Consider the following 20,405-nt stretch of genomic DNA (forward strand, 5'->3'; position numbering starts at 1 on the left):
CCCCCCAGGCAGTGTCAGAGTTGGGAAGGCCCTGTATATCTGCTATTCACTTACATCATCCAGGTCCTCCTCAGGCGTGGCCGGGGTCCTGTCTGTTCTGTCCGTGTTGTAGGATGTCTCTGACAATGTTTCTGAGTCCACGGACTCCTCGTCAAATCCAAAAAATGTCTCCACAACATGCTTCTGTAAGGCAATTTGCAGGATGTCAGGGACGGCGGGGAGGGGGGACGGCGGGCAGGGGGATGGCGGCAGCCCCAGCCCCTGCCCTCCCAGTACAGAGGGGCTACAATGTGTATCTGGGTCACTGTGGACTTCAGACCTGACCGAGGGGGTCACAGCCAGAGTGGGCTGGTCCCGCCTGGGGGTTGTTGATGTCCCACAAACTACAGAGCCCCCCTGAGCCCTCTTCCCTCTCTAGCAGTGGAAGGAGCCCTGACTCCCCTGCCTTCTGGGACTGGGCCTGCCCTGTGCCCTGAGAAGTGCCCAGCACCAGGACGCTCAGTGGACAGTAGGCATGTGTGTACTAAGCAGGAGACTGATGCCTGCTGCACAAAGAAGGATCTGGATGAGTGTGAAAACCAGGAGCAGGCAAGGTTCCAGGGGGAGAGGCCACAAACCGACCCCAGAGCTGGGCCAGAGGAGCAAATACACAGCCCACATCCTCAGGCCTCTGCTAAGAGACAGTTTTCACTTCCCCTTTCATTTTAGGCAACTCAGAACATTACAAAATCAGAAGGAATAGTGTGACAGCACCTTTGCACCTGTCGCTCAGACTGGGAGACAGCTTTCATGCCCTGTGTGCCGGCCTCCAGGTTACCCCACCCTACACCACCCCCAATCCAAACAGCACAGGACTTGGGGCTTCATCCATCCATTCACCTGCTCACTCACTCAGCAAACACTGACTGAGCAGGGTCAGGCTTGGGGAACAAAAATCTAAACCAAGTGGAGTCCCTCCCATCTCACTTAGAGGGCGCCTCCCACCCTGTGGGCCTAAGCCAGCACAACTGCAATCACATCTGTAAAGATGAGCAAAATGAGACTGGGGCTACCATGAATAATGCAATTGGGAAATAATCAGATACAGGTAGGAGACGAGATGGGGGGGGGTGACCTGCCCCTTTACACAGTTAGGGCTTCTAAAGGGGCTTGTCAGGAGATACCTGGCACAACACACCACCCACAACACTCTCTCTCTTGTACTTGGCATTGATCCTCTGCACATGGCCTTCACCTCACACTACATTTTTGTTTTTGACCTGCACAAAGCATGAACCCAACCCTGATGAACTCCAGACTCTTACATCGGCCTCACCCTCAGCAAGGGCCTTGAGGGCAGCCACCTTAGCACCCCAACCCTGCTCCTCCCACGTTCACACCTGTGTACAACAGCAGCCCCTGACTTTTAGTTTCTCAGGCTCCAAACCCAGGGAGCCTCTGATTCTTCCTGCCCCTTGTGCCTGGCCCCTCAAGGAGAAACCCTGCTAGCTTCACCCTGAACCCAGCATCCACCCTCTCACCCCATAACCCCTCTATCAACCTGCACCGTCATCTTGGCCCGAGCCACCCTCATCTCCCACCAAAACTTTTACACCCATCTCCTACTGGTCTTCCTGCTCCCTCCTGCCCTTGTCTCTCCACCTGATGGCCAAAGTAACTGTTATGAAACAAAAGCTGTGTCACACCAGTCTTGTGCTTAGAACCCCCAGGTGGCAATTCCACTACAACTGAGTGAAGCCAATGTCCACACAGGGAACTGCAAGGTCCTGCAAGACTGACCTCATCCCTCCTCTCCTCAGCTCTGCTCCAGCCACGCAGCCCAGCATACTCCTGCACCCTAGATGTACCCACCACAGGGCCTTTGCACGACTGAGATGCTCTTCCCCCAGCACCCACATGGCTCTCCCCCACACTCCCCTTAGGTATTACACAAATGCAACCAAATCAAAAAGGCTTCCCTGACCACCAGGTCCACATTCCTATTACCTGCCCCACCGAGCCTCTACCCTCCTTCCTTAATTTTTCTCTGTACACTTAGCACCTGTTGTGAGGCACATTTTGCTTGCATGTTTGCTGCTTGACCTCCCCCTCTAGAATGGAACATCCATGAAGGAAGGGATTGGGCCCTTCTGTTCCCCACTGCAGCCCAGGACCCTCTCACAGGAAGCACTGCTTGACAAGTGAGTACTCCCAGCAGGTGTCTGTTAACTCAACCCAAACTAGTTGCTTGTCCGCAGTGGTTTCTGGTTTGCACCTGACGTTCTTTCCACTGTGCATATAGCGAGCATCACATCCATGTGAGTGTTGTAACAGGTGGGGCTGTGACACCCTACTAGGCTCCATCTGCTCCAAATGGCCTTTTTCTCTAGGGGGGGTCGGGGACCTTGCATACTCAACCCTTCCCACAGATGTGAAGCCCCACCTGACTACAGTCACCAGAAGTCCCTCCCCCATCTCTAGAGAGCAGTGGAAATGACAATGGTGACGATAATGGCACCTATCATGGATGACACCTCTGCACACACAGTCTCCTCCTTCCCCTACCCCCAGCTCAAAGGCGCATGTTTTGCTGCGCCACCACTGGGCCAACCTTATTTCCCATAAACACTGCTAATTGCCCCGCCTCAGGGGACAGTTCTGTGTGTTTGCTGTGCTGACTGACACCATGACGCAGGGAGGGCTCTGCCTGCACAATGAGGAGGCCCTGAGAAGCATCTGAAGTCACACACTTTCAAATAATCAAAATACCGTGCTGGGCTGTGGCCATCTGTGTTTGGCATCACAGACCGTCCTGGGGACTGATGACTGTCCAGGGACCTAAGATGATGGCTTTCTGAAACTACCTGAGACTGCTAGTTAAGTACTCATTATCGAGTCCTCATAACAGAGTGCTAACTGTCCATGCTGCTGACTTGTGTTTAAAGCTGAGCTGCCTGTGTCAACAGCCCAAGTTCAGACACAAGTGGAGTCTCCTGCAGTGGACTACAGCTCCAGAGGCCAAGACCACAGAGACCCAGGCTGCAGGAAGCAGCTCGCAGGGCAGAAACCAACACAAATACCCATAGCTCTGTATGGACCACGTAACTCCCCCAGCAGCGAGGAGCCCACTCAGCTTTAGGACATGCAGAGTGGGTCAGTTGTATCCTTTATGGGTTCGTTTTCCTAAGTAATTATGTAGTTAGTCTGTTTATGGTCTTATTAACACAAACCAAATAGAAAAGGCTGTCTTCACGTCGAACATGAACATGGGCTGTATCCTTTGATGATGAGGCAGCTTGCTCTACACTGCTTTCCCCAGATACACAGGAGGCCACCCAATACCAGCTTCCTGAGGGCCAAGCAGAACCACCTGGAAGACAGAGCTTCCTTGTGTGCCTGGTACAGAGTGAGCTCTGCAAAAACTCTCAGCATGAAAGACACTGGCACACTTTCTGTCTCCATTCTGAGATCTCCGCCATGGCCTGTATGAAAAGGGTTTGCCCCTCTACACTTCCCTTCTTCTTACGGCCCCAGTGGGCCTGGAGAACTTCTTTCTTCAAACTAATCTACATTTGGCAAAAATGACTGCAGAGTAAACCTTTTTTCTCCCTGGACATTTGAGGTGACAGGAGACTTGTGCTCAGCAGATTGACAGGGACAGAAGAAGTGAGGAGTCCCCCTCCATAATAGTCAACTCCCCCACTGGATTGAGCCATCACCTCTCTTCTGGTCTTTCTAGCATTTCTGCCTGGAACATGAGCAGCTTCTGATCTAAGCTGGGAACCTCCCCTCCCTGAGCCAGCTCTTACCTTCATGCCTATAGGTCATCTCCTGGCAGCCAGAGAAGTAGAGGCACACGAGGGCACAGAGGCAGAGGAAGAAGGAGAAGTAAAGCACGAACAGGATGTACTCCATGGCAACGGCTGCAGCACTGCTACTCCATGGGGGCTGGCTTGACCATTCTCCACCTCTCCAGTCCCCGGAAAAAGCACTGAGCCTCCCCCAAAGCCTGTCCTCTCCTATGCCTGCCCTGCTGCAACCATGACTTCCTGAAGAGTCATCGGCTGCAGAGGCCTGAGGTCAGGGATGCCCCCAAACCACCCTCTTGGTTACAGAGATGTGACACTGGGCTGCTCCCAGATGTTGGCAATGCAGCTGTGGGTGGAGAGAAGCTAGTCTCTAGGCTGGTCTGGTGCATTTATCACGAGGACAGCTTGCAAGTCAGCCTGTCCTCTGGGGACTTGCCTCCTGGGACACAGCCTCTCTGTACCAGAAGCAGTTGTCAACAGCACCACCCAGGCCTGGGTCCCTGAAGCAGCGAGGTCCCCAGGTATAGCAATAGCAACGGTAGCTGGGCGAGAGACTTCTGCTCTTGGACCAAAGCCCTAAAATGAGATGGCACCTCCTCTCTCGTGTGTCTGCAAAATGTCCCTGCTGGGTGCCCTGGGTGAGCCCAAACTGTTGGCTTCCTCCAGTCTTTCCCTCAGCATTTGCAATATTATTTATATAAACAAACCACTGCTGGGGAAATACCCCAGAAGGAGAATCCCGGTCACACAGAGTCCTGGTCCTCTGCCCGGAGCAGGCATCCAAGAGAGGCTTGACATCAGAAGCAAAGACCCTCATATTCAGAAACATGCACAGCTTTTACCATAAAAAGGTAAGACTCGTATGCTTCAGCAGATACCAAGGCTTCGTTCAAAGGCCATGGTCAATTCATGAAAGGAGAAGCAGATAGCTGCGTGCAGACACATTTCAGCTTCAACAGAGCCTGATGCTTTTCTCCTTACAAAGCAACCACCTCACGAGCTTGGGAACCACACCGTGCTCCCCAGCTTATGGTTCACAGGTCCTTTGCGTAGGGCTTCCCAGTGATGCCTTCTGGGCAGGGCTGCACCTGGGGTAGGGTTGGGCCTGTGTTATTAGTTGGAATATAAAATGTCCACTGTTCATGTCAAGTGTTTTGTTACAGAGACAAGAAAAGTAGCTAACACAAAAAATTGGCACCAGAGAAATGAGGTCCTTGCTGTGACTAAACCAGACCATGCGAATTTAAGCCTTTGCAGTTGGCTTGTGGGAGGGATTTGGAGATGTTTGGAGATGTAGGAATGTGGAGGCTACAGCACAGCCCAGTGAGTGATTCTGGTGGGAGCTCAGAAGACCAGAATGCCTACAGGAACGTGGACAGTGAAGGCCAGGCTCATGACTCTTGGGAATTGGACCAGAGGCCATTCAGGTTACCTGCTGGCCACGAACGTGGCTATATTTTGTCCATGCCCTGAGACTTTGAGGGAGGTTGAGTTTAAAGGTGACAGACTAATTCATCTGGTGGAAGGAATTCTAAGGCAGCCCAGCACACAGGCTGTGGCAAGGTATTGCCAGCTACTTTGAACCAGGTTTACAGTGAGGATCTGGAATAGAAAGACTTGAAAAACTTGCCATTTGGTTTAAAAAAAAAAAGTCAGTGTAAAGTCGGGGCTGAGGAAGGTATGGTCTCTGAAGAGATTAGTCCCATTAGAAAGAAGCCAGGCACCTTACATGAGACAATAGGAAAGAAACCTGAGGTACCCAAGGAACTGGCCAGATCCCAGCATCACAGGCTCAAGGGTGTGAAAGACTTTCGCTTAAGAATTCTGTTCTGCTCACTCAGGGCAGCCTAGGAAGTTGTGTTCTCAGGATTTGTTTCATTGTGCTCAGCTGCCCAGGAAATTAAAGGCCACGATAGCCATGGTCCAAGGGGCCTGACTATTGCTTGAGCTGGCAGCAGATCTTGGCATCATTCAAGTGCTGTTGGTTTTGCAGACTGAAGAATGCAAGAGTTATGGAGTCATGGAGGCTTCCACCCAGATTTCAAAGAAAGGCCTGGGAGACCAGGCAATGTGTGACAGGGTCAGAGTCCCTGCAGGCAGCCCCTGCAAGGGTGATGCATAATAAAGCTGTGAGAGGGAACCCTAAGCTACAGTGGAGACCCCAAGATGTGGGAGATGCCAGGAGCATGGACTATCTGCTAAGGAAAGCTGTAGGCAGCCAACCCAAGAGAAAGGCCATGTGGACAGCAAATGGCAAAGCCAAAGAAATAGGGCTGCACAAGCCCTTGGGAGACTGTGGAGAAACCAGGAAACATGTCCAGTTGAGCTGGCTCCTAGGGCTACTGAGACCTCCCCACCTCTGCTCAAAGGCTATACCTTGTCATCTAAGGCAGACAAGCCACAGACAATAGCTAGAGGAATGGGGGACAAGAAGGGCTGAAAGCCACACACCCTCAGCCTTCACCACTGAGCCGACTATGCCAACTCAAAAGAGGCAGGATGCCTGATGACAACAGCCGCTCCATTTCTCAGCCCTCGATCCCAGGAGCCAACCTGAACACCTGAGGCGTCAGATATAGTACTGGGTTCCAGCCCTGCTCCTAGGCTGCCAGGCAGACAATATGGCCTCGATCCAGCTCCCCCACTGCCCTGACACTCCCTCACTCAGCCACCAGCATCTTCTGAGCCCTGTCTGATGCTCAGCCCCAGTGGAGGCAGACATAGAAATGAACAGTGACAAGGGGCGGCACCCATGTCAGGGCAGAAGGGACTCAAGGGCAAAGGAGGCCCAGAGAAATGGAGCCCAACCCCGAAGGAGCAGAGGCAGCGAGTAAAGGATGTGAAGGGCACTTGCCTGTGCAGAGGTAGAGAAGAGGCTGCATGGAGAGGCGAGGGCACCAGCCCAGGAGGACAGTGCAGCAGCAGACAAGCAGGGTGACTCCCACAGGCCTGGGAATGTGGCCACAGAGCCTCAGGAAAATGGGGAGGCTGCAGACTGCTTAGGAAGAAGGGAGCAAGGCCAGACTTGTGCTTGCCATTCACAACACAGCTCTGGAGGGGAGAGAAGGTGCTAGGAGCAGGGTGTGCAGCAGGAGCACTGTGGCAATCATCTCAGGAAGAGGGATAAAAGCTTAAACCAAGGCAACAGAAATCCTGAGCAGAGACCCCAAGCGGCCTGGAGGGGCAGGATCTCAATCCAGAGCCTTTACCTAAGGCCCTCCCCATGGGTCCCCTCCTAACTTCAGGCAGGAGGGCCAGGAGTCTGCAGACCCAGCCTCCACCACCACTCCCTCCCAAGGCTCACTGCCATGCTCCCTCCTAGCATTAAGTTCCCTGCCCCCTGTGATCAAATGACCTAGAGCCACCGGAACTTCCTGATTCCAAAGCCTCCCAATGGGGTCTGGATGTCCCCCCTGGTCTTTGCTACACCAGACAAAGTATCCTAGGCAGCTGTGTGGCTAGATCAGAATCCCAAGGCCTGCTTCCACCTGGGCCAGCTCCATCTTCCTCTGTTGCCTAGCAACCTGTAAGATTTCCCCAGGGATGAGAGCAGCTCAGGTTGTGTGGGCGCCTGTGTTACTAAGTGCCTGGATATAGCACCAGACACAGCTCCTGTCTTCTCATGGCTGTCCCAGGGTCTTGTGTCTAGGACCCAAATCTCCCCCAGAGGGTTTTACCAAAAGGCTCACAGCAGGCAGGGCACAGAGCAATTCCCAGAGTGGCCTCCCATGCTTCTGATGCAGAACCCAGCCCACCTGCCTGGCTAGGTTGGCAGGCAGGTCTGCCACAAGTTTTGGTCTCTTTGATCAGGACTACACAGACTGAGCCATTATGGCTATTGCAGAGCAGGGACCAGGTGATGGGGACACTACTGAGCCAGGAGGATCAAGCCCTTGTCCTTCCTGGCCAAGCACAAAAGCCAGGCCTAAAGGCCTGTGAGACATGAAGCACCTGACAGTTTCATGCAGTCACCACTCAGTCCTTGGAGGTTGCTGAGAGCAGCTGGACACACAGGGTGTGGTCAGGTTGAACAAGCTTATGAGTTAGTGGCAGAGCCATGGTGAAGGACTGTCTAGGAATGAGGTCAGCTGCAAACAACCATAGGCAAAAAGATACCTCTGTTTAAAAGCTAAAATCTTGGACACATGACAAAAAGCATGTGTCCCGGCAGCCCAGACAGGCAAAGGCACCCACGCACCTTCTGTTCCAGGGCAGCCATCAGTGTCCCAGTCCTGCCTTCCTTGGGGCGGCAGACTGGCCTCTGGGGTCAGGCTCAAGGTTGGATGTGTCCTACACATGCTATCAGAATTGACAACAGAGACTCTGGCCAAGAGAACCTGTCAGACCTCAGGCCTGAGCGGCTCCCTGTTGGCAGCAGGCCAAGGTCCCTGGAGAGGAGGGGATGCAGACTGAGGAGTTTCCAGGGGGTGCTTGGGGCCTTCCCAGCAGACCCCCCAGCCTTCCCAGAGAGAACAGTAACCTCGAGGGCATCGAGTGCTCCCTTACTGCTGTCTCACATTAGCTGGCAGAGTGCACCGTGGAGTAGAAGGGCCTGCATTTATCAGTTCCTCTTCAGGACGGCCATTGCTCTAAGACGAAGGGAGGATGAGAAGCTATAAGTTCCTGCACATCTACTATGCGCCAGGCACACAGTCAGAAGCTTCATTTGATCTTGTGGATGGAATTCCATCTTAGGAATCAGAAGGCAGGCTCTGAGAATTCAGACACCTTGCCTAATACCTTAGAGCTGGTGGCTCTCACCCCCGTGTGGTTCAGGGCCTCAGTTCTTCAGCGCATCCAAGAACCCCCAATCTGCTTTCAACAAGGCGTGGGAGCAAACTCTGCTCCTTTTCAGTCACTTTTCACACATCTGGAACTCTGCTATGCTACACCTTCTGTGCCTGCTGAACAGCAGGTTTCAGTGGCCTGCAGCATGGACCACCCCATGACCGGGGCTCTCTGTGGCTAGACATCCTCCCCCCGGCCCCGGCCTGGACAGGGCCCAAGGAACGCTCATGGTCCTTCTCTAGAAACCCTCTTGACAGGGAGGGACAACGTGAGCCTGCCCTGAACTAGCAGGTCACGGGCAGAAACGGTCATCGCCTTGTCCCTGGAGAGGACCCAACATAGGACTCCTGGGCAGACAGCCTGGGGTGGGTGTGGAATTGGAGGAGCTCTCCTTCAGGGGTCACAGCAGAGTCTGGGCGACAGTAAGGATCCTTCTGAGGCAGTGTCAGGAGCTGAAAGCAGGGGCAGGACTGTCAGACTTCTGGAACATTCTTTACCTTTCTATGAACTACACCGATGTTCTGTCAAGCAAAGGCCCTGGCAAAGGAGCACAGCCTCGTTATATAGGGGCAGAGCACAAGGGAGCCATTTATAGGGAAAGGCATTCCTGCACGGTGCTGTGGCCTGTGGGAGGGGAAAGGGAAGAACCAGGGCTGAAAGGCAGCCCTGGGGATAAACATTGCAGGCCTGGGTGGCCCCAAATATACACCCATCTGGGCCTACCCTGGGGTCAAGTAGGAGCGTGGGAGGAAAACTGACCTGCATTGAATTTTGAGAGAAAGAGGAGACGCTGGCCAGGACATGGTGGGCAGGAAAGGTAGCCCTACCCTTTCAGAGTTTTTCAGATTTTGGAATATTTGTATAGAATTTTACCAGTTGAGTATCTTTAATCCAGAAATCTGGAGTCCAAAATCTGAAGCTTTTTTTTTTTTTTGGTAGGGCTGGGGATTGAACCCAGGCCTTTGTGCATGCTAGGCAAACACTCTACCACCTGAGCTGTGCCCGCCTTGAACTCACAATCTTCCTGCCTTCACCTCCCGAATTGCAGGGATTATATGCTACCACACCTGGCTTCAAAATCTGAAATTTTTGAGCACCATGTTGATGCTCACAAGTTTTAGATTTCAAGTCAGGTGCAGTGGGACATGCTTGTAATCCCAGATGCTTGGGAGGCAAAGAAGGTAGGCGTATCATAAGCATAAAGGCTCCAAGTTCAATCCCCTATACTGTCAAAGAAAAAAAAAATTTTAATTTCAGACGTAGGGGTTTTGGATTAGGGAGTCACAACCTGTAGAGGTTTGAAAAATAAAGTCGTGGTCAACACTGGGTGTCCGGGAAACCCCACATGGAAGCTTAATGCGTCTGTCAAGCCCGGCTGGCCAACCGCACAGGATGTGCGCCCCTTGCATTTTAGCCTCTGACTCGGGATAAAAATGACAGGCATAAACCCGAGGCTGCTGTGCAAAATGGCGCAACACCTCCGTACAGCAGCAGGGGGCGCAGTTGCCCGCCAGAGCCCGCAGGTCCACCTTCCGACTCCTGGGAACCCATCCATGGGAACCATCCAGACTGTGCACACAGCTCTCTGCACAAAAGGACTTTGCTTCGGCGATATTGCTAGAAGCAGAAAGTCCAACACTAGGGGAAAGGGTAGCTAGATAATTGCATAGTCACCGAATGAAATGTTCAACAGGGAATGAAACAGAACTGGCCCAGAAAGGCCGCCTGGCAGAAACATTCATTACAGCAGCATTTGCAACCCCGTGGAGCTGCAAGCAAATGTGCCTGGCAGCTGCAGGATAGTAAACGAATTTATGACCATGCACTCAGCAGAAAATGCTGCCATAAAAGGTGTATTTATGACAAATGTTACAGAATACTGTTAGGACGAATCCAGGGTACAAAACCTATTCTCCAGTCACAGCCAGGGGCTACATCCTGACGGCATCACTGACCACAGAGGGGAGGGACTGCACTGGAGGCATCATTTGTTATTTCCTGCGTATTCTGTAGTGTGGTTATATTATTTCCATAATAAAAATATATGTTAAGATGTAAACATGTTCTGTCCGAATCACTTCCTGTTTCTGAGATTCTGAAGGTCAGTGTGCAGAGATCTGAGCCACGTTCGATTTGTCTGTGGGAGACACCTAGGCCTTTAAGTACCAGGCTTGAACTTGAGCCTAAACCACTGTTCTCTTTGAGCCGTTTCTCTATTTCATACCTCTACTTGTCTCCTATAACTGAAATGGAACAAATAATTTCAACCTCATGTGGCATCTGTGAGGATTAAATGAGCTGGCATAAATAACCACTCACCAGAGCATCCAGGACACAGCAAAGCACCAATGAGCCCAGGCCACTGCTAGTGGCACTAACTCTAACATGCCCCCCCAGGCCACCTGGAGTCAGCCTGTGGTCTACAGTACTATGCACATTTGAAATCCTTACCTTTTACGTAAAGGTGTCTGCACTGAATTGTGCCCCCCGCCCCGACACACCCCGAAAGCAGTACTGAAGCTCTAGCCCTGGTCCTACAGTACATGACCTTATTTGTAACCAGGGTCATGGCAGATGTCATTATTAAGTTAATATGAGGTTACACTGGAGCAGGAAGGACTCCAAATTCAGTGATTAGTGTCCTTAAAGACAAGCACGTGAAGACAAAGAGACCCACAGGGAGAAGCCATGTGACAACAAAGGCAGACAGTGGACTTAGGCATCTGTAAGTCTAGAATGCCAGAGGTGGCCTGGAAACCACCAGAGAGGCACAGAAGGACCCTGCAGATCTCAGAAGGAGTGAGCATGCCCCTTCCCAACGCCCTGATTTCAGACTTCCAGCCTCTAAAACTGTGAGCCCCTACATTTCTGTCATTCTAAGTGAACCATTTGGTGGTACTTTGTTAAGACAGCCCTAGAAAATTCATATAGAAAGTCTTACACTTCCTTTGAACGTCTCATACTGTCTGGCCTACTTGCTTACAGTGACCAGCATTCTGGGCCTGGCTTGGCACTGTCCCCACCATTCCTTACCATCACCCTGACTCCAAGGCCATATGTCTTTAGATATTCACCATCACATCTGCACAGCTATTTTCCTTACAGAAGAGAAATACTGCTTTATAATCATCTCTCTATCAGAAGATAAAAACAGGCAGGGTACCTGGTTCAGTAACAGGCAGGACGCCCATGTCTTTGTGCAGGTGGAAGATAGGTTTACAGGTTGGCGTGCAAGCTATGTCTTCATTTAAACTCCCTCCACCTGCTGCTTGACACCGAGCGTGGCCCCATGGCCGTTTGAGTTTCACAAGCCCAGCTCCCCACATCCCTGCCAGAACACTGGGCACTGCCACTGGGAGTTAGTAGAACTACATTTTAAAAACACACACACACACACACACACACACACACACACACACACACACACACACACACACACACACACACACACACACACACACACACACACAGAGTTCTGCATTATTCTAAAAAAGGCACAAAGCACCTGAGCACCCTTCAATCCTTCCAAAGGTCTGAGTACTTATGTTTTTAATTCTGTGTGAATATAACCAGTGCCTAAGTCCAGAATCTCATCAGTAAGTCTTCATGAATAAATTACCATAACTGGGTCACATCTTGCAGCCACAATTTACAATTCCTTGAGAGATGGTCATAACAGGTTTTAGCCATCCAACATTCAGGCATGTGTCCCCAGCTGCTGGCCCCTCTGTGAATGGCTCACACTTCACCCCTCCTGAAGCCTGCCTGCCCTGCAGGTCTGTGACCTGGCACCAAAGCAGGGCAAGGGTACTGTTGTGGGCTCACCTTGGGTGGCTTCAGACTCTTCCCTCGATGTCTCTTGGAACGTAGCAACCGTTCTCTCTCCTGCAAGGAAACACAACGGTTAGCATTTTCACTAGCCTCATGTCACACCAAGCCATGCCACTGGCTGGTTCTCAAAGGGAGCTCTCACTGCCCTGTTGCACCCATCCATTTCCCCCAGCATGGGCTGGTCCACTGCCTGTTCTAGGCACCCAAGTGATGCTACTCTGAAAACTACAGGGATGAGCTACTTACTCAAGCCCTTATCTGGACTCAGGCCTTCCAGGAAACAGGCCCCAATTTGACCATCTCCCCATATGACTGTCTTTTTCATCAGGGTCTTGTGGCAGTCACACTAAGCAGTGTGGATTATTCATTAGCTCTGCTGCCTCAGAAGTTCTGCCTGTGATAGCAGGAGAGTGTGAGGACACCTGTGACTTTGAACTTGGCCAGAGTGTACATCAAATCCCCTAGAGCCTCCTCCTGGTCAGGTGACCACTTTGTTTCACTGGTTCTATTTCTTCCTTTGCTATATGGAGCTGAAACCTGCCCTGCGACATTGCTCTAAGAAAGAGACAAGAGCCTGGGGGCTCCTGGGGGTTCCTGGGGGCCAGTATTGGTAGAAACAGGCCCTTTGGGGCAGGAGCAGCAGTGGCTGCACTGTGCACAGACAGAATCAGGGCCTGTCCTCCAAGCACATCCTCCTCCCCCAGAACACAGCTGGTTCTTAGTTTCAGTCTGGAGTCTATCCTGCCTGGGCTTGTCAATGCTGTCTTTACTTTCCCTAGTCTTGATTTGGTTTCTCCCCCTCCTTCTCCTCCTCTTCCTCCTCCTCTTGATTTGGTTTCTTCTTCTCCTCCTCCTCCTTCTCCTCCTCTTCTTGATTTGGTTTCTTCTTCTCCTCCTCCCCATCCTCCTCCTCCTTCTCCTCCTCCTTTTCCTCCTTCTTCTCACTTATCATTTCTTTACTGAGTACATGTTTTCAGCCTAAGCTGCATCAAGTCTTGTGTAATAAAGAAAAGATAGATGGATGCATAAATGGAAGGGAGGAAAGGAGGGAGGGAGGGAGGACTACAGGGACAGGGAGAGGGGCAGAAGAGTGAGCAAGTCTGGTCAAGCCCTTCCTAGAATCTAATTCCCCACTTCCCTGCTCTTCAAAGACCCATGGATGACTACCGCACATCTCTTGGGCAAGAACTCACCCTGCTTCTAAGAGGCAGCTGAAGCCCACTGCAGGGGTGCCCAGCTGGTGCCCCATGAATTCTCTGGGTAAACACCCCAAAGCAGGCCAACTCCCCACCTCACTCCCTTAACATATCTTCACCCTGACAGTCACGAAACACCCACACACAGCCTTAGCATGCCCTTCAAACTCCGGTCTGATTACAAGGTTCATGTTTGCAGAATCGCATTCGTGGTCAGTAACTGCTAAGTTTAAAATAGAAATACACTACACGGGGAGTTCCCAGACCAGCATGGGGCACATAGCAAGACCCTGTCACAAAAAAAAAAACCAAAAACTAATTTATTGATCAGTCATTCAATCGATCATTCAAAGGTGTCTCGGAGACAGACTGTGCTCATTCTTCTTAAAATCCAGGCTCCCCTAACCATAGCAAAGTAGGAGACAATCAGAGAAGCAAATGTAACCATGGAAACCGTTCCCAGGTAGCAGTGGTCTCATTGCAGAGGAGCTGAGGCCGTTTCCCAGCAGCATGAAACTAGTGCGTGCAGCACAGGGAACTCGGGGGGGGGGGCGGCCAGAAACTGTGCCAACTGACTGTGCCCTGGTTCCCCAACGCCCACTCCTGACACTGCCACGTCACATGGTGCCACCTGAGCCGAGCAGAGACATACCAGCGAGAGATCATCAATGACGTGCTGCTGCTCCAGCACCTGCAGCCTCAAGAAGGCGATCTCCTGCTCATCCCTGGTCAGGCTGAGGTCATCCAGGGACGTGTGGCGCTTCAGAGAGGCCTGGGCTGACAGCTTTTCTTTCTGCAACAGAAGGGAGAGAGTGCTATATAGGGTGACCTGTGCTGCAGCAGTGTTAGGGACAGTGCTGGAGTCTGGACTTGGGGAATGAAAAGACAGGTGGAAGGATTGGGGGGGAGGACAGCCATCTGGTCCCCAAGCTAGGGGTGTAGACAGCTGCAGGTCACATCAAAGCCTGAGGCATGGCTATGATGCTCACTGGTAAGGGTGGCCGGTCATCAGGGCAGAGGATGGCCTGAAACCAGCCTTGAAAGCTGCGAGGAAAGGCAGAAGAAAAGGATCCCGAACCAGAAGTCCCCAAACTCCCACCTGCACCTACTGTGGTACAGCAAGAAAAGCACCCACTCCTACCACACCTGGCCTTCCCAGCTGTGAAACTACTACAAACCTAAGCATAGTCTTAGATCCTGCCCTGACCACAAAGTCTACCATCTTTGTGGGAGGAAAACCATCTCTTCTGCCACCATCAACAGATAGCATTGCTATGATCCTATATTTTATAGGGCCTTTGTGTGTGTGATCCCACAGTGTGGATTTCCTCCTTCCCATTGTATGAGTGGAGAAACTGAGGCTCAGAGAGAGTGAGAGAAGTGTCTAAGGACGCAGCTGTCCGGCTCCTCCAGGCACAGATGCCCCCAGCAGCGCAGGGCAGGGGCGAGGCTGCAGATGGCCCTGCTGAGGGCGTCCTGATCCTGGGGGCAGGGTTGGGTGGCCTGCAAGCCCTGCACTGAGGCTCAGGACTGCCCCATGTGGTCCTGACCAGCCTTACCATCTCCGCGTTCTCCCTCGTGATGTTCTTAATCTTCTCCTCCATCCTCTGGATGCTCTGCAGCAAGTCCTCGTTCTTCTTATTCATCCTCTTATTTTTCTCCACCAGGGGCTTCAGCTGCACCTCTGTCTCCCTCGAGCGCTTCAGCTGTGGTGGGGGACAGACACAGGGCAGGCAACTTGAAGGTCTTATGGGCTGTGGAGCCCCTGCCATGCCACAGAGGCAAGCACAGATTCAAGGCAGCCTCCTCAGAGCTTGTACCATGAGGACCACATTTCTGGGGTGATGCAAATACCAGAAAGAACCTCCCCGGGCTGAGCATCACAGAAGCCTGCACCAGCCAAGCCAGAGGCCCCAGGAGCAGGCTGCAGCCTGCAGAACAACTCACATATGGACTCAGGCTGCCAGCTGTCAGGTGGCTGTGATGAGTGCACCCTTCTGCAGGGGCATGACCTCCAGAGGTCATGGACCACTCACCTAGTCCCTGCTGGTGACCCTTCCCAGATACAAGGCTGGTGAGGTTCAATGCCTTTCAGACAGCAGCCCAGAAGGAACTGGGGCCAGGCTCAGTGCTGGGCACAGAGGAGAGCACAGCAGACAATCCCTGTGACATGTCAGGTGTTCCGAAACCTCTGGGAGCCCCCTCTTGGCCATCTGGTCTCCACTCCAACCCCTGGGGTCTTTGAAGCAGGAGAAATATATTGTATGGTTTGCCTTCTTGTACAATCTATGGCTCTGACTGTGATGTTGGGCTGGACCAGTAAAATAGAGACTGGTGAGAAGTCACAGAGGAGGGAGACCAGGAGCCTCTTATTGTAAGGCACCCACTCCTTTCCTTCTGAGCACAGTATCCCCGGTAGCAGGCTCACTGGCTGCATGATCACGGTCAAATTCTAAGTCTCAGTTTCCTCATCTATAAAAATATAGATAATGTAGCACCTGCCTCTCACTCATAGTGAGAATTAAATGCATACTGGTGGTCTTCACCAGGTAGTTTTATAGACAAAAAAAAAAAAAAATACACAACTCAAATGTCCATCAGTGTCGCAACTACACAACAGTCACCATGTTACCAAGTCTTCACCGTGAACTTGAAACGGTTCTGGCCCTTACCAGTACCAAGGAGAGACAAGCCCCACCTCACACTACCGACAAGAACCTGAGCACAGAGAGGTGGGCCATGAGGGCACAACAGCCACAGAAACAGTGTTAGAACCAAGAACCAAATACAGGACTGACGGAGACCCCAGCCTTCAGTCGCTGGCTGTAAGTTAAATACTCTGATAGCATCTGTGAAAAGATAGAGTGTACCACATGACTCTGTTCTACTTCCAGAAATCTACTCCCCAGTAAAGACAGTAAAGCCAGATGGATCTTCTATGTGGCATTGTTTATAAGAGCAACAAAACTGGGAGGGGAGGGGCTGGTGGGGTGGTTCAAGTGGTAGAGAGCCTGCCTAGCAAGCATAAGTCCCAAGTTCAAACCCCAGTACAATCAAAAAAAAAATTAGGAGGAGCCTGAACATCCATCCTGAGGGGAGGGGATGGATGAGCCTGGTGTACCCATGCAGGGGAATATAAGCCCACCGTGTCAGACAGACTGCTACTCAGGAGGCAGAGATCAGGAGGATCACGGTACAAGGACAGCCTGGGAAAATAGTTCTCCAGACCCTATCTTGAAAAAAACCCATCACAAAAAAGGGCTGGTGAAGTGGCTCAAGGTGTAGGCTCTGAGTTCAAACTCTAGTTCACAAAATAAAAAAATTTTTAAAAAATCAACAGGGAGGGCTGTAATTGACAAATCAAAGTGAAAAAAGCAAATCATAAATAATACACAGGGGGAAAAAAAATCCCACTTTGCAACCACAGAACCAAACCAAAAAATGAATGAGTCACAGAAGAATAGAAGTGTCAGGGCTGGACCTGAGGTCAGGGAAGACAGGGAGAAGGGGCCTGAGTAATGTAGCCGTCTTGAAGTGGTACTTACAAACACTTCCCTTCATAGGAAAAATTAGAATAAGCAAAAAATTATGATGCATTTGTTAAGGTTTATGTACAGACTGCTGCTGTATAAACATTATTTTAGCTGTTTATCCAGCAACTTAAACACATGCATGAAATTGCTATATTCTACCAGATGTACATACGTTTTTTAACTAGGAGTCCTTGTTCAATAGTTTTAAAGTTAGAAGTGCATAAACTTTTATGCAAAGGAAAGTAAGGAGATAAAAAATAAAAACTTGGCTGGGGCTTTGGCTTAAGAGGTAGAGCACCTGCCTAGCAAGTGTGTGGCCCTGAGTTCAAACCCAAGTACCACCAGAAATAATAACAACAATAATAAAATTCATAACTATTACCACCTATTGAAAGAATATCTTTCAATATCCAGAAATTTTTTTTTTGAGATAGGGTCTTGCTATGTAGCCCAATCTTGGTCTCAAACACCCAATCTTCCTGCCTCAGCCTCCCAAGTACTGAGATTACAGGCATGAGCCACCATGCTCCAACCCCCCTAAACTGCATTTTAATAAGCTGGCTGTGTCCCTTCCCTACCCTGAGGCATGATCTAGGATAATCTGAACCAGGGAAATGGTAGGACTTCCCTTCAAGTTTTTTCGGATTATATCGGAGTAATTAGGTTTGATTATGCCTCTAAACTACAGAGAAAAAGAAAAGAAGTGGGTTTGTGGGTCAAATTATCCATAGCAGCAAGACCCAGGAAGTGCCCCGGCAGACTGGAATTGACGACTGACTTATTTTTTTTCTAGCTGGGACTTCTCTTCCAAGTTCCACACTCAAAGGCTCAGACCTGCCTCCTGGTCCCAGTGACGCGCTGCATAGGAGAAACGGAAGCCTGTCGTGGCAAAAGAGGTGACCACTGACCACTCAGGGCCACGAGCCCCAAGCCGTGCCAGCCCTTCCCTTCCCGGAACCCACAGGCCTCTGCCATCAAGTGCTGGGGATTCAACACCCTCGTTTGCTCCTTGGGCTCAGCTCTTCGCTCCTCGTTATAAGCCAGAGCAGTGGCAATTTAACTTGGTTCTGTAAACTACTTTTACCATTTTAATTACTCAGAGCACATTTCCATTTTGGCTAAATTTAGTCTACAGCATGAGCCTTAGCGACTGTACAGACTAACGTGAGGCGTTTCCACGGTTACCCTGGCCAAAGGCATGCGACCACTAACTGGGTTCTGTTATCGTTGTTTTCGGCTGCTATTCCAGATATTTCTGCACTTATCACCCTCTCCACACTTCTCCCTGAACTCTGTTTTCTAAGGATAAGTTCCTGCAGAAACAACAGCATGGACGATTTCTTTAATGACAAAAAGAAAAGAGAAAGCAAGAAAAGAAACCCAGGAGGCCTTTGCCTCCATTTCCTGTTTGAGAAGTGTTTCCTGGCCCCGGGACCCTTCCTTGTGTCCCGCAAGACATCATCTGTCTCGAGCCAATTACCAGTTCATTCCTCTCGTCTGCCAAGAGGGTATTTCTGTCTTCCAGCTTTCGGATCACCGAATTCAGTTCAGCAATTTTTAGTTGAAACCGTCTCATATCTCGCTCATCCATATGTTGATCCTGAAAAGAAATCAAGACACAAACGTACTCTGAAGAAACCATTCCCTTCAGCATTAGAAAATCCCCAGGACGACCTAGCAGGTGAGGTGCTTGTTAAGAGGACCGTGTGCCACTCGGCACGGTGGACAGCACACGAAGCCTGCCACATGGTGCGGGCACACTCCACCTCCAGCGACCGGGACTTAAGTCCCTCAACGGCTCCCAAACATCTGGTGGCAGTGGGTAGAGGGAGGCCCTCAGGATAAAGCTCATCCACCTATGTCTCTTAGGAAGGCCCATCCCACAGTCCTTGGGGCCCCGAGAATGTACTGGTACATTCCTCAGGAGCAACACTGTGTCCTTCCCCCTGCTCAACGCTGAAGTGCCAGCACTCACCACAGATGCTCCGATATGGATGAGTGAGGGGACGAATGAGCCAGTGCTCCTCCGTGCCTTCACTAGGGTGGCCACTGGGGAAGCTCTTATTGATCCCATAGGACTCTGCCTTTGTCCTTCTAGTCCCCTCTGGAGCTCCTGTCGTGTGTCCTGCTCTGAGCACCTTGTCTTTTTTTTTTTTTTTTTTTTGCATAGTAACTTTGAGGCCACAGCAGGCAAAGGCAGCAAATTCTGCACCTCTCTGTTCTTGGTGCCAAGCGTTGGGCCTGGCATGTACGGGGTGACTGTAAATGTGGGAAGGAGGGGCTATGGGAATGAGGGAAGGATGGAGTGACGGGAAGGAGAGAGAGGGAGGGGATGGAGGAAAGGCCTGAGAAAGGCAGGAAGCTGAGCAGGACTAAAGGGAAGGCACTGGTGGGTGGTCAGCCCAGCCCAGCCCAGGCTGTGGGAGCTGCCCTCACCTGGCCGCCCATGAGCTCAGCCATGTCCCCAATGCCAGGCGGAAGCTCTCTCTTGGGACTGCTGTGGTGACGCTCGGCCTCTTTGACCTGCACCAGTTGCTCGTCCAAAGCTTCTTTCTGCAAGAGCAGCCGCTGGGTCTGCCCTGCCTGCACACCCAGCTCCTTTTCCAGAGCCAGAATCACCCGGTCCTTCCCTTTGATCTCATCCATCTGGAAAAGAAGGAATGGGAAATCAGATACGGAGCTGGGCCTCGGACCCGGATCAACTGAACTGGGCACACTCAGGACCCAGGGCTGCCAGAGCCCACAGCCCCGAGCTCTGGGTTCTAGGACCTGCACAGTCACCAAATTCAGCCCCACTCATGCCTCCTCACCTTAGTGAAGTGTGTGAACGCTGGACCCACAGACCGTACAGCACCTGCTCTGCCTCCCAAAGGCAGCTGCCCAGCCCCCGGGCTTTGCCAAGTTCTTGTCTCCCACTCACTCACTGACCCCCTCTTGCCTGTCCCCCGTTACCCATACCAAGACAGCTCCCGGGAAAGTGACCACTGCTCTCCTGGCCCCCAGTCCACTGGACAACTGTCTGTCCTCCCTGACTTGACCAGCACGTGACACAGACACAGTCCATACTCCCCACTTCATGTGAGTGACTCCTCAGCTCCCTCCTCTCCACAAGTGTGTCCTGTCCTATTCTGGCTACTATCGAAATTTGGAGCCCCCAAGGTTTGGACCTCGCTCCTTTCCCTGTGTCCTGTCCCCAGGCAGCCATGTTGTCTCCCCACCGTGACATAAACTCTCTCCTTATGCATCTGATGTTGAAATGTACACCCCCA

The 20,405-nt window shown here is 51.4% G+C and overlaps 1 protein-coding gene across 4 annotated transcripts in view; it reads right to left on the minus strand.

The window, feature by feature from the left end:
• The window catches only part of Jakmip1 (janus kinase and microtubule interacting protein 1), a 137,274-nt gene that overhangs the window by 34,764 nt on the left and 82,105 nt on the right, over positions 1 to 20,405 (minus strand). For all 4 annotated transcript variants that reach the window (XM_074042656.1, XM_074042659.1, XM_074042658.1 and 1 more), the window contains exons 4-9: positions 19,573 to 19,782; positions 18,617 to 18,736; positions 15,163 to 15,309; positions 14,256 to 14,396; positions 12,402 to 12,461; positions 55 to 183 (exon numbers count right to left, since the gene is read on the minus strand). In XM_074042656.1, the coding sequence (XP_073898757.1) occupies positions 55 to 183; positions 12,402 to 12,461; positions 14,256 to 14,396; positions 15,163 to 15,309; positions 18,617 to 18,736; positions 19,573 to 19,782 (807 nt within the window). The remainder of the gene's footprint in view (positions 1 to 54; positions 184 to 12,401; positions 12,462 to 14,255; positions 14,397 to 15,162; positions 15,310 to 18,616; positions 18,737 to 19,572; positions 19,783 to 20,405) is intronic.

The sequence above is a fragment of the Castor canadensis genome, chromosome 9 (genome assembly GCF_047511655.1).
Source record: "Castor canadensis chromosome 9, mCasCan1.hap1v2, whole genome shotgun sequence".
In the NCBI taxonomy this organism is placed as follows: domain Eukaryota; kingdom Metazoa; phylum Chordata; class Mammalia; order Rodentia; family Castoridae; genus Castor; species Castor canadensis.